At 46.3% G+C, this 13,447-nt stretch overlaps 1 protein-coding gene across 6 annotated transcripts in view; it reads left to right on the top strand.

Moving 5' to 3' along the window:
• CARM1 (coactivator associated arginine methyltransferase 1) overlaps positions 1-13,447 on the top strand; it is a 395,773-nt gene that overhangs the window by 48,414 nt on the left and 333,912 nt on the right. For all 6 annotated transcript variants that reach the window (XR_013609861.1, XR_013609860.1, XM_078685050.1 and 3 more), the window contains exon 2: positions 3,589-3,714. Coding sequence is in view for 4 of the 6 variants with exons in the window: in XM_078685050.1 (XP_078541176.1) it covers positions 3,589-3,714 (126 nt within the window). In the remaining 2 variants the exon portion in view is untranslated. The remainder of the gene's footprint in view (positions 1-3,588; positions 3,715-13,447) is intronic.

Genomic DNA, 13,447 nt, shown 5'->3' with positions numbered 1-13,447 from the left:
CACTTGAGCAATGCTAAGGAGGATCATTTGTTGAACTGTAATCTGCAGACATACTTGACGAATGTAGTGATCCAGTGAGTAGCTCTGAATGCGGATAGTATAACAGTTGTATCAATTGACCACTAACTCGATATATGATTACAGTCAACATAGACAATGTTAGAATACCCACTGACTCCATACGGTGTACAATATATGATTTGATTCCAACTGATTCTACTGTTAACAGTATATACCTGTATTGTAACATGTATAATTGAAAAACGACAATAAACAGCTAAAAAAAAAATCACTCATCAGCACGGATAGTTTAATTGCAGTGGCACCAGGAACACGGGAACCATATCTAGGCATACCCTTCCCACTTAGAGCAACAAAAGCAAAAATAACAAATGATGGACGGAATGCTGAACAGGGTCAAGACTGATTTGCATATGGCTGGGTCCAAGCTGGAATGACATGGTAGACAAGAAAGTGGTTTTAGGCCCAGATCTCTGTACTGGGGTGAAAGTTTGACATTGTTCAGAATTCCATATATCAATTGTTCTTTTTGCATATGTCACCCGAGTGGTACGTGTATGCCTAGACATGGGTCCCATGCTCTCCATGCCACTGGAGTCAAGCTAGCCTGGCTGATGGGGGGGGCGATACCCCAAAACCAGTTCCCGGATGCTTGTTTCTTTTCCAAGGAGGACATGGACTGGTAGTTCAGGCTGGTCTGCTCCCATGGTGAGCAGGGTCAAGACTGATCAAACAAGCAGTAAATGTCCTTCTTCGCATAATGGCGCGAGCGTGGGGTGGGGTGGGTGTGTGTGTGTGTGTGTGTGTGTGTGTGTGTGGGGGGGGGGTTTGAGTGTGTGTGTGTGTGTGTGTGGGGGGGGGGGTTGAGGAGACTTCCATACCAGGATTACGCTTTACCTGTAAACCACTTGTAGGGACAGTTCAAGGAGTCCTTGGTATTTCTTAGTGTTGATCAAGAAGGAGCATTGACTAGTGGCGTTTAACTTGAGGAGTTTGGCAGCAAAGTAAACAATCCATGCTTCAGAGCCTGTTCTTTCGGGCATAGTGGCTGACGCTGGCCGCTGATGGGTTTGCATTTGGCACGCCAGTAGTATATCCACGCCCGTGCCCCAGTTTTATTAATCCGGGTCCGCACTTTCTTGGAGAACTGGAGTGCACACTGCCAACAAAAATGGCACCTCTAGTTGTCCGCAAGGAGTAAAAAAAAAATGGCTGCCTCACCCAGGTAGCAGAAAGTATTGCCATGCGGACACCCTCCCGTCTTCCCAATGAAGTCAAAGCAGCAATGGATCAAATTCAAAGTGCAGGGCAGATTCAAAGTGCAACACCAGGAAAAAGATTAATGAATAAACACAGGTAAAATCTGCAAAAAAACACGTAGGGTATTCCAACAAACTAAAAGCAGTCTACCTCAGGCTGCGTGTCCGCGCCCAAGTAAGGGGTGTTGCATCCCTGACTGCTGCTCAGGAATGTGCCTGAAGTCACCTTACATGGGGCACCAGGTGTGGGTAAGGTGCTGTGTAAATATACACTCACAGATTCATCAAAGCTGCACAACAATAAACCAGAAAACCGGATTCACAAGTAAAATACTACTGTTAAGGCGCAGTACTCGATACTTGCTGGACCGGATTGGGTAGAGTGCACGTCTGCATTAGTGTGTATAATATCTGTTTTGCTAAAATGATGGTTGTGCAAACTGAGGCATGCTGACAGCTTGCTGAAACAATGCAATTAATATATTTTAAACTTCTAATACCTATGGCAGAATCTTGCCATCTTGAATGGTCAGGTGTTCACCTATAAACCATGTGCCACAGATCATTGGCTGTAGGGTCAGAGATTCTCTGCCCTTTTCCCCTCTAGTTAGAGCAGATTTGATGTTTATCGATAAACCCATGTTTAGAAGCTTGTGTGGAGCTGGCCAGCTTCTACCTGACTATGAGTTCTGCTTACACTGCTGGTACTTCTGTTGGGTTTGTCCTTTGTCCCAGTAGATTTCACTGTTGCCAGTGCTGCTGCTGTTCTATGATGAGTGAAGCTTGGATTCTGCTGCCCACAATGTGTATTTGTTGTGAGTGTTAGAGAAGCATGTTGTAATTTTAAGTATAGCTTGCTTTTTATTCAGAATGTTATGTACCTAAGTTCTGTGAGCCTTGTGATGTAACATGTTGAGTGTTCCACCTACTGGTCAATTATCCACTGGCTGGACAGGGAGTGCTGTGTTTTTCGTCATCTGGAATAGTCAACTATCAACTCAATGTTTCGCTACCTGTGAGTTCAGTAGAAAATTTGTCTGCCAGACAAACATGGAATTTCGTTTTGTTTAGAATAATTGAAGTTGCATTTCTCTTCTACCCTGTTCTGCTCTCACAGGCTTAGCTGTGATGCTTTTGTGTCCTTCTTCATGCCTAGATTGTCTTTATCACTCTTAACCGTTCGCTCTTTGAGTTGACTAACTGGTAACACTTGAGGCCACCAGTGATCGATATAGATGTTGAGTAAGGACTAACTCATAGCAAGAAAATGCAAGTGATGTGATTCTATTTATAACGCGGAAGAAGTCTTATAACAATAAAAGGTAGGAAGTTTGACTAACTTTGCACTTCTCTCCAGGTTGTACAAATAATGCACTTCGCTCCAGGTTGTACAAATAATGCACACCACCTGTTTAAGTAATTGTCCAGTTAGTGCTAATTTCCTGTCCAGCAATAGAGGTACATCCTTGGGGGCCACCGGCCCTCTGTTAAGTCTATGCCTCCAAACGGTTGTTGGATTAAAAAATGCCTTGACCTGCTCTCTCCGATTAGGGCAGGTAAACGCCTGTTCTCAAAGAAGAGGTAACCTCCCCACCACCCCTAACCCCTTTGGTTCAATAGAAGCTTGGGGAAGTAGTTCTTAACCGCATGCGCGCGGCGGCTTTTCCCGCTGTACGCGGCGTTTTTTAAAAACGCGCGTTACATGACGAGTTCAGCTCGACATCAGCGTGCGAGCGGTGCAACTGATGACGAGCTGAGCTCGTCATCAGCGCCGAAGTGGTTAAGAGGGCTATCAATTATTGTATTTCCTTGTGTAAATTATTCCAATGGGACTAAGGCCTGAATGGGGTTCTGTTGGTCCACAATCTCCTCAATTAGCCCCACCTAATCTGGCATTTAGAGACATCAATTTTAAGACATTTCTATACTATTGTGCTGAAAGCAGCAATTCAAACCTAATTTTCGGGTCTAGTACATGTAAATGGGTGCCTCTATTTGCGCGAAGTAGTATCTCTCCCTGATGATCAGTGATGGTCATACACCAGACTGTGAAAATGGTGTGGACTTCCATTCACTTTTATATGAGCTACATTTGTATGCAGGTGATGGAATTTTGTTTGGAAGCTAAATGGAAACAAACTGGTTCTTTCTTCAGAGTGGTTGGACAAATTTCATTTTGGCAAAGACTTCTCTGCAGGCGGTGCGAATTCTTGGATTGTTTGTCAGTTCAGAATATGATCTACTGTATAACTGATTTGCGGTGATTCACATGTGATCCTTAACTCCTTTTTTTCCCCCTTCTTTGCAGATGAGGAAGTGTGTGTATTTAAATGTTCTGTGTCACATGAAACGGAGTGCAGTCGGGTTGGCAAACAGTCATTTATCATCACATTGGGCTGCAACAGTGTACTAATACAGTTTGCAACGCCGAACGGTAAGTAGGTCAGCCTGTGAAGGTGTTGGAGGCGGTTTGAAAACCATAGTCTGTTGACAGACTTATGCTGCAGCACATACTTTTTTAGGTCTTGCCTACAACTGTATTTGGAAAACCTTTAGTGGACTGTGCCAAAACGTAACTTTAGCCTGTTCAGCCCACTGAATATCATTGGTTGGATTTCTTGTCAATATCATTTGCTTCCTTATTATTTAAGTTTTTTTCCCCGTTTTCTGATTAGTTAACTCATATCCTTCTACTGCTTACATTCAGGGAACTACTTTCTTATAGGAAGTGCAATGCACTTCCTTACTCTCGCCCTCCTCTTCCTGGTCCTCTATGCTGCTTCCTCTGCTCTGTGTTGCTGTCCCATCGTTGCTTTCCCGATCCAGTCCTATCGCATTTCGCTTTTAATTTAATATTGGCTGCTCTTCCTCCAAGCTTCTCTGTTCCACTTCTTTTCCATTGCATTCACTACCTTTTTTACCACCTCTTTCTGTTATATGCTGGCTAAACATTTGGTTTTGCCAGAGGCCACATGCTTCCTGTAAAGCGCAGTCCTATGCAAAACCAATAGTTATTGCCAGCCACGCTCTAAGTATAACATACAATTGGAACACATTGTATTCTATGACCCAGGACATTGAAGATGGGATGCAAGTTCTTACACCTGGCCCTTGTGCTGGCAAAAAGACGAGTGGCCATTGGCTTGATGGGAATAAGGGACCCCAGTTGCGGGTGGGAGAACTGACAAAAAGGGCCTTGGCTCAAGAAGTCAGGAGGGTCAGACTAGATGATAAAGTCCAGGTAGACCTGGAGACCTAAGCAGAGATCTATGATTTTCTCGGCTATGGTGAGGATAAATCCGAATGAGGGACGCCTGTTTGCTAGGGTTGGAACTCCTCCTGGGGGCGGTGTCCTCTGCGTGGCGAGGCTTGTTGCTAGTGGACGGGACCCCATTAGGAGAGGACCCTGGGGTGTTGCATTGCCTCTAGGGACCCACCCAACAGCGATATCAACTTTGATGGACGCAACATCCCCCCCCCAGCGCTGTCTATTGAACTGTGAACAGTGGGGGACACCCACTGGGGGAGGGGGGGATAGCTGGTTGATATATTCAACATTTCCAATAATAGTCTGCTGCATTATGATTTTTACTTGATGGTATTCATGTAGTGGGGAGAATGAGGGGAGGGAGAGGGTGTGCAACAACAACAATTATGATGTTATGCTTCTGATTTTCCATGTACAAGTGTTCTTATGAAAAACCACCAAAAAGAAGTGTCAAAATTGTCTAAGCATTCGACAGTCTGCACAAGACAAGTATGCAACATATACTGGATTAAACTTTCTGAACTGGGGCAGACCTGCTCAATGGCGAAAGGCCATTTACTCTATTCTCAATATCTCCTTTTCCCGCAAAACTCCTCATGGTCTCAGAGTGACCGTTGCGTCCTCTCGGGCCTTTAGAGCTGAAGCCACTATCTCACTTAACAAGAACGGAACCATTCTTATCCAAGCCTCTGACCGCAAACTAATGTTGTTTGACAACTTTTTCCCCATCATCACGAAGACAGTCGATAACTTCAGTGTCACTCCCCATAGAGGGGCTAGCCTAGCATGGGTTCCCCGGTCCGTGCAAATTATATCTCCCGCATCTTCATCACCAGTGGCCAACCTGACATCTGTTCCGAAGGGCCACCCTCTAGCTATCTCTACTCAGAATAACAATTCCACTGCACTGCACATTGTGAACCCTAGGGTTCCCCAAACGGTGCAAATTCTATCTCCTGCTTCTTCATCATCAGTGGCCAACCTGACATTTGTTCTGAATGGCCCCCTCTAGTTACCTCTCCTCAGAATAACAATTCTTCTGCACTGCATGTAGTAAATGCGAGGGTTCCCCATACTGTCCAATCTCTATCTCCCGCCTCTTCACCTCCAAGCCTGCAGTTCCATTTCCAAGAATCCCTTTGCCCTGGGGCCCACTTACTCGCCACCGGCCCCTCTTGTCTCTACCCCCACTAGCTATCCTTAGCCGCAGGGTCCCCGGGACCTTGCCTCACATCCCCATTCACACACCTCATTGGAAGACCGACTTAATGAGCTTGCACTCTGCCTTCAACGACTTAAGGCTGATATTCGTAGCCTATCTCACATCACTGAGGATTTCTCAGCTAATTCTAGATTAAGCTGCTTCCATTGGACCAATCTCCATCTACGCTCGCTCCCAGACTGCGGTTGTACCTGGCGCCTTCCCCCCCTATCCTAGGCGAACTACACCCCATAGTTTGGACTCCGCTCTGCACCCCAATAACCCCTCTCGCCCCCCCCCCCCAGATGTAGATCCCCCCTTTCTGAGAATATTCAATCTCTCCTACTGTCTTATGATCTTCCACTTCCTTCCACCCCATCTAACTCATCTGATTGAATCAATCCCCACTGATATCTTCAGGGAACCTAAGCCAAATACAAGAACTTTAAATTTGAACAACCTCAAAACAGTCACTGTCACGCTGCCCCCATCAACGGACATCCCTTTTATTCTCAAATGTGCGCTCCTAAACTTTAGATCAGCTGTCAAACACGCGGTGGACATTGCCGATCTCATCCTTGTCCAAGATCTGGACCTTTTAATGCTGACAGAAACTTGGCTAAATTACTCCACCGCTCCTAGCCTGGACCTTTTAATGCCTTCCCATTTTGACATCATTACGTTGGATAGAACTAGTGGTCCGGGGGGAGGCATTGCATGCCTACATCGTAGTAATCCAACAGAGAAAGTCATTCATGCCGACCTCCTACCGTCTTGTGAATATCTATGCATTGAAGTGATGGGGCAACAAGCACATATGCAAACTACATATGTTTTACTACCCCCCTTTGCGACAACCTTTCTTTCACAGAACAGATCATGGATATTATTTCATAGAACGCAGATGTCCAGGGCACTCAGATCTTCCTGGGAGACTTCAAACTTCATTGGAATGATATAAACAATAGGATTTCAACAGCCTCAAATCCTTCCTACTTGACCTGAACCGTACCCAATTATGCGACAGCCCTACGCATAACAAAGGAGCCACGCTAGATCTGGTCATTGGTAAGCCCAATTCTCTCCTCCTGGAGGCGATCCTTCCATGTGACTGGACAGACCACCTTCCTTGTCCTTGAATCGTTAAGAACAAGCACATCCCAACCTAAGAACCCAAAACCGTTGAAAAGATGTTTATGGAACATCAACTCGCAAGACCTGATGGCGCTCTGTGATAGCATCTTGCCACCCCCTTTGAACATGTCGGATGTTCATGACCTGACTGCCCACTATAACCATGCAATGCTTAATGTACTTGACTCAGTAGCACCACTTCAGCTTAAACGAGTGTCCTGTAAATGCTCCAAACCATGGTTCAATGATAGTCTTAATACCGAAAAAAGAAATTTAAGACTTGCAGAAAGGAAATGGCGATCGCGTCCCTCCCTTGAACATCTTTGTCACCTGAGTTCCTAGCGAAGCACATACAATAAACGCATCAGATCCTCGAAGGCCACCTTCTTCAGAACTTAACTGGATCAAGCAAAAGAAATCCAAAAAAACTGTTTGAACTCATCAAGTCCCAAGCTAACAATCATCCTAACCTCTCCTCTGCAGGTCAAGGGGCACTCCTGAACTGCAAAGAATCCGCTGTTTTCTTCACTGATAAGTCTACCAAGATTGAGATGGAATTAAGCTTGGCCCGTGATCTCCTCCCAAGTGGTCCTCTGAACACCCTGTGCCCTTCAGAGTTGACTAGCACTGACCCTTCACAGCCCTTCCTCCCCAAAAACAATGCATCTTGGAGTCTGTTCCAAACCTTGGATGAACCCACTATACGCAAAATGCTGTTGACGTTGAAACCTTCCAATCACTACAACGACTCTTTGTCATAGAACTTGTTCCCGGAAGTGAGATCCTCCTTACTAACACTCTGGAAGACTATCGTCAATGCTTCTCTTATGCAAGGTGCTATTCCGGATTGCCTTAAATCAGGTCAAATTACCCCGATTATAAAGAAATCAAATGCTGATCCCACAGACCTTAACTTTAGCCCAATCACTAACATCTCCACCTTAGCAAAACTCCTAGAGAAATGTGTGTTCACCCAACGCTGTCATCACATCGACCACTTCCAACTCCTGGACCAATACCAATCTGGTTCCGCCCAGGTCATAGTACAGAGTCGGCGCTAACACACATTGTGGATGATGCGCTAAGAATTCTGGATCACAATGAAGCATGTCTATTGATCTTTCTTGACCTCTCGTCAGCATTTGATACTGTCAAACACGATCACCTAATTGACCTCCTGGAACATAGGATGGGGCTTTCTGGGCCGGTTTTAAACTTGCTCTCATCATTCCTTCACAACAGATCCCATAGTTTCAAGGTGAACCACTCTTTGTCTCATCCTGCACCTGTCACCTTGGGGGTTCCCCAAGGTTCAGCACTGTCCCCCACCCTCTTTAACCTGTTCATGGAGCCTCTGACCGAAATTCTAAAATCATCCAGCATTCATTATCATATGTATGCGGATGATACCAACTATACTTGAAGATCGCTCCCCCGAAAACGTTCAGTCCCTCAATTCAGTCATGCTGGAAACACAAAGCTGGTTGACAAGTGTGAGAAAGTGGCTCTATATATACCGGACCAAGATATAGTACAGTGTGTATAGAGTCCACAAACCTCAGAGGTATAACAGAGGTTAAAGCCAGATGTGACCTTACTCTCTAAAGGGGTAGTTTGGTCGAGCAGTAAGGCAGTACCAGAGGACAGTGTAAAGCATTTGCTGTACCCACTCAGTCAGCAAAATGTTTCACACACTCATACTGAACTCCAGGCCAATTGTTTTTATATCAAAGATATAGTTTTATTTTTAGAACCAACAGGTATCAAAATATACTGTACTCAATATGAGAGGTCTCAGATGAGTACTTTGCAGAAAGGCAAGACATTTTGTAAACACAATAGGTACAGGGGTTGCAGTAGGCAACACAATTCTAAACACAATTTAGCATTGAGCTCAATGGGTTTTTATATATATATATATCTGATTACTTTGTAGATTACTCTGGTAGTCGCAGGACTGGATCCTAGCTTCATTCCTGGGATCTAAGCTGAAAACAGTTTAGTAAAAACGTTCTTGTTATTGCAGTGATTTTTAAGTTCACACTTAGAAACTTTTCAATGAAAAACTGGCAATGTTATCCAATGGGAGAAATTTCAGGTTGCAGTTAAAGTACGATCTCGTTACTTTTGTAATCCAGTACTGGGCTGCTAGGTCCAGCCCTGGGGTCTCACCTTAAAACAAGTAATTACGTTTCAGTATTTAGTATGATTTTTAAAGAATATTTCAAGTTTTCAAAAGTAGACACTTGGAAGAAATTTCACAGAAAAGCACACAATGGATTCCTATGGAGAAAATTCAAGTTACTAGGAAACCCGACTAGGATTACTTTTGCGGTTCAGTACTGGGCTACAAGATGCAGTACTGGCTTCTCTCCTGATCACAGGTGAGTACTTCGGAATTCGGTTGATTTTATGGGAATATTTTAAGTTTTCAAAAGTAGACACTTAGATTTTTCGAGTCAAACCAGTCAATTTATCCAATGGTAGGCAAGTGAGTTACCGGTTTCCAGGTGAGTACTTCGCTGGGGAAGTTGGGGTTCTGGGCATTGACTCGGGGGTCCCAGGGTCAGGTAGGTACAGTTTGTTCACCCTCAACGGCACAGGGGCGGTCGGGTGCATAGGTAGTTAGGCCCAATGTTATCAGATGAGGGGCTGGGGGCCTCTGGTTGGTGGCTGCTGGCTAGCAGGCCACGCGGCTGTGGGAGCTGGGCTCCTGGTCACTTGCTCAGGTCAGATGGTGAAGTAGGATAGGGCACAGGTTGCGCTGCCAGGGGCACTAGAGCGGCTGGGTGCATGGTGCCTTGGTGCCTTGGAGCCATGGAGCGCTCAATGTTATTCAATGGGAAAGGTAAAAAGGGAACAAAGGCTGCAGACTCTGGGACGGTGATTCTTCAGGTGCGACCCCCACTTCGAGAGGTAAGTTGGGATCCTGGAGAAGAGGTAGGTACCCCAAAGGGAGGCACAGGGGGTCGCAGGGCGCCGGGTGCAGGGGTGTCTTTGGATGTTGGGAAATCTTACCCTCGGCTGGTTGCGGTTGGAGGGGTCCCTGGTTCTTAGGCTGCAGGCGTCGTCTGGTTCGTCGAGGAGGGTCTTTGGGCACTGGACTTCGGGTCACAGTAGCCGGGGGGACGTCCTTGTGGTCTTGGATCACTTGGGCACGGGCCGGGCACGGCGGGTGCAGAGTGGGCAAGTCTTGAGCTTCCTGGCTGACACCAGGGGTTGGTTGTTGAAGCAGAGCCTCTGGTTATGGGAGTCCGTCTTTAAGAGGGTCAAGGCAGGCAGGTCCTCCGGGTGTCTCAAGGTTGCTGTCCGCAGGAGTCGCCGGGATTAAGCAGGAGCAGGTTCCAGGGTCGACCGGCCGATAGGGCTGGGGAAAAGTCAGTGGGTGTCGCCCTGTTAGCAGCTGCATGGCAGGTCTTCTTCTTCTTGATCTTCTTTCTTCTTTTCTTATCGGGATCTGAGGAAGGAAGGTTCAGGGTGCCCCTAAATACTAATTTTAGGGGCGTTACAGGTAGGGCAAGGGCAGGGACCAATAGGTCCCTGTCCTGGGGTGTGTACACCCCCTAGCCTGCTCCTCTCCTGTGGGAGGGGGGCAGGAGCCTAGCTGTGATTGGGCAGGGCTCCCCATCTTCAAGATGGCCGGAGACCGGGGTCGTGCTTCACCTCTCCTCTCTCACCTGAGGGGTGGGGATGGCACAGGCTGGCACCCCCCTCCCCCCTCTTCCAGACGTGGGGTTTCCCGCCAGTCTTCCCCCAGAGTGGGGGTTGGAACTGGTGGAGGCCAGTTGCTGAGTACAGCAAATGGTCTGGAGAAGCTCACAGAGGCGGCATGCCTTTGAAGCTTCTCCCTGCCCATCCTGGGAGAGGAGACCTAGCATCTTCGCCCAGGATGTGCATTGTTGCGGGGGCTCTCCACCCAGGGGTCCAGCAACATGTCTGCTGTGTGGCAGCCTCTGCAGCCACTCAGCCCAGACGTGGATTGTAGGTTGGGTTTTCAAGGGGCATGGCTAAGATGCCTTTTACATTAAATCCCACACTGGCATCAGTGTGGGTTTAATGTGCTGAGAAGTTTGGTACCAAACTTGTCAGTCTTCAGTGTAGCCATTATGGTGCTGTGGAGTTCGTAATGACAACTTCCCAGCACCATATACTCTTAATGGCATCACTGCACTTAGTGCCCAGGAATGGCTCTGTGTACTGTAGGGGCACAGGGCTCATGTACCTGTGCCTACACCACTGGCATAGGGCACCCAGCTAGAGGGGTGACTGAAGTATGCCAGGGCAGTGGGTTCTGTGGGCATGGCACACAGGGATGTGTGCCATGTCGACTCTGTTTTGTTCTGTACCTAGACACTCAGCCTGCAAAGGCAGTGTGTGGGTATCAGGGTACGGGGCCCCTGAGGGTGGTACAATAAGTGCTGCAGCCCTTAGGGGTCTTCTCTGGTCACCAGGCCCTGGGCACCGAGGGTACCATTTACTAGGGGCTAATAGGTGGCCAGAGATGCCAATTCGGTTTTGTTTCAATACAGCTTTAGGGAAGTAACACAGGCCCTGGGCACCTGGTTGGCAGGAGCCCAGGGCACACTCAGTCAAAGCACATCAGCAGTTCAGAAAAAAGTGAGAGCATACCAATGCAAGAAAGATGGCAATTTCTCACAACAAGTAATCACCTGAAGTTAAATGCTCTTAAAATGGAATTCTTATTGATCTCACCCCAGAACCAGTCTCCTGTCATGAAGCAATGACTGACCCAGCTGACTACTCTTAACTGTAGACCGCACCTTGTGGACTCTGCATCTTCTCTGGGTATCATTCTGGACAAAAACCTGAACCTGCAGAAGCACATCAGTTCCCTCACCAAAGGAGTGAACTTCCAACTCCGCCTACTCCGGAAACTCAAACCCTTTCTCCATGCTCATGACTTAAAGGTGGCAGTACAAGCATTAGTGATCTCAAAGCTGGAGTATGGTAGCGCAATACTTTGCGGCCTGCCTAAAGTAAGGATGGCTCCTCTTAGGGCTTCCCTCAATTCCGCTGCTAGACTCTTAACTGGCACAAAAAAATACCACCACATCTCTCTGGACTTGCGGGACCTGAATTGGCTTCCATAAAAAGGTTGGATACAGTTAAAAATTGCATGCGTGGCTCACAAGGCCATCCACTTCAAGACCCTGCTGTACCTCGCTCGGAAACTGGAGCTCTCCTGTGGTTCTAGAGCCTCCAGAAGTGCCAGCACCCTTTTGCTAAAATCACAAAAATTCAAGAAAAAAAGACCTACAACCGAACCTTCTCAGGGATGGCGCAGAGGATCTGGAACTTCCTTCCACCCGAAGTCAGGGTGAACCCCTCCACTGTCTTCTTCAAAAAAGAAGTTAAAGGACTCCTGATTAAGATATTTCTTCTTTAGCATGACTCCTTTATCAGTTTTTGGGTCCATACCTGCTGACTCTGGCCCAGCCACTTGGTACACAAGTTTCTTGGATATTTCTAGGTTTGGACCTTGTCGCGTTGACGATTCTGTTGTGTTTGTTTTTCCCTTAGGATAATGTTGTCAAATAGACTCTGATTTTGTTGCCCTGCTGATTTTGTTTGTTTGCTTATAACCATTGTGATGCATAATCTGTAAAGCGCTCTGATACCCTTGGTGGTCATGTTTGCGCTATATAAAACTTTCAAAATAAATACATTCAGACTGACTGAGGCCCCAGAAGTAAGGTGTAACAGATGCCAACTCTAGGCATTAATTAAATGATGCTGAACTGTGCGACAGTTGAGAGTATAAAGTCTTTGATGCCGGTGGTGTCTGAATAGCAATATTTCAGTTCCTTTTGGAATCAGTTACAGGATTGCAATGTTCTTATGCCCGGTGTCGTCGTGTTCTGTTATCTTGGACACTTCCTGAGAAGGATTGCGTAAGTGCTCTGGATTTTGTCACACCTAGAATTGCTTTATTTCTGATACAGATTAGATTAAAAAAAATATTTGCTTCACTGGGGAGCCGATTTATGGAAAGAGAGACTGGAGAAATATGCTTGCAATTTCTTGTGCTGGAGACCAATCTGGCAGCAGCATGAAGGATTGATTTAAGGGGGGCTAAGTTTAGATTTGTAATTCCTAGTAGTAGAGAGTTGCTGTGAGAAGTTGTTCTGGTATATGCTGCCCACTAATTAAAGTGGGCACCTTGCACCAGTCCAAACGACCCTTGTGATGTATGAGGTCAAAGATAACCTTTAGAAAACTATCCTAGTGGTAGCTGTGGAGAGCAGCCTTCAGGCTTAATTTTGAAGGAATGTAAAGCAGCTTGTTTTACCAGAATATCACCTTTAGTATTACCTAAATGAAAGAATAACCACACAGTAGTTACAAAAATATGTATTTATTTATAGAACACTCTCTAGTATCCTCTACATGAGGGTACAACACAAAGCACACAATACTTTAGCAAAGAAACTGTTGTAAGTAGCACAATACACAGTGGGCTCCAGGGCGAGACCAAACTGTATACTAAAATAGTGGTATAAGAGACGCTCGCTACCCACTTCGAAGAGGTATACACCCCTGAAC

Source organism: Lissotriton helveticus, chromosome 1_1, assembly GCF_964261635.1.
Source record: "Lissotriton helveticus chromosome 1_1, aLisHel1.1, whole genome shotgun sequence".
Lineage (NCBI taxonomy): Eukaryota > Metazoa > Chordata > Amphibia > Caudata > Salamandridae > Lissotriton > Lissotriton helveticus.
This window is presented reverse-complemented; position numbering and strand designations above follow the sequence as displayed.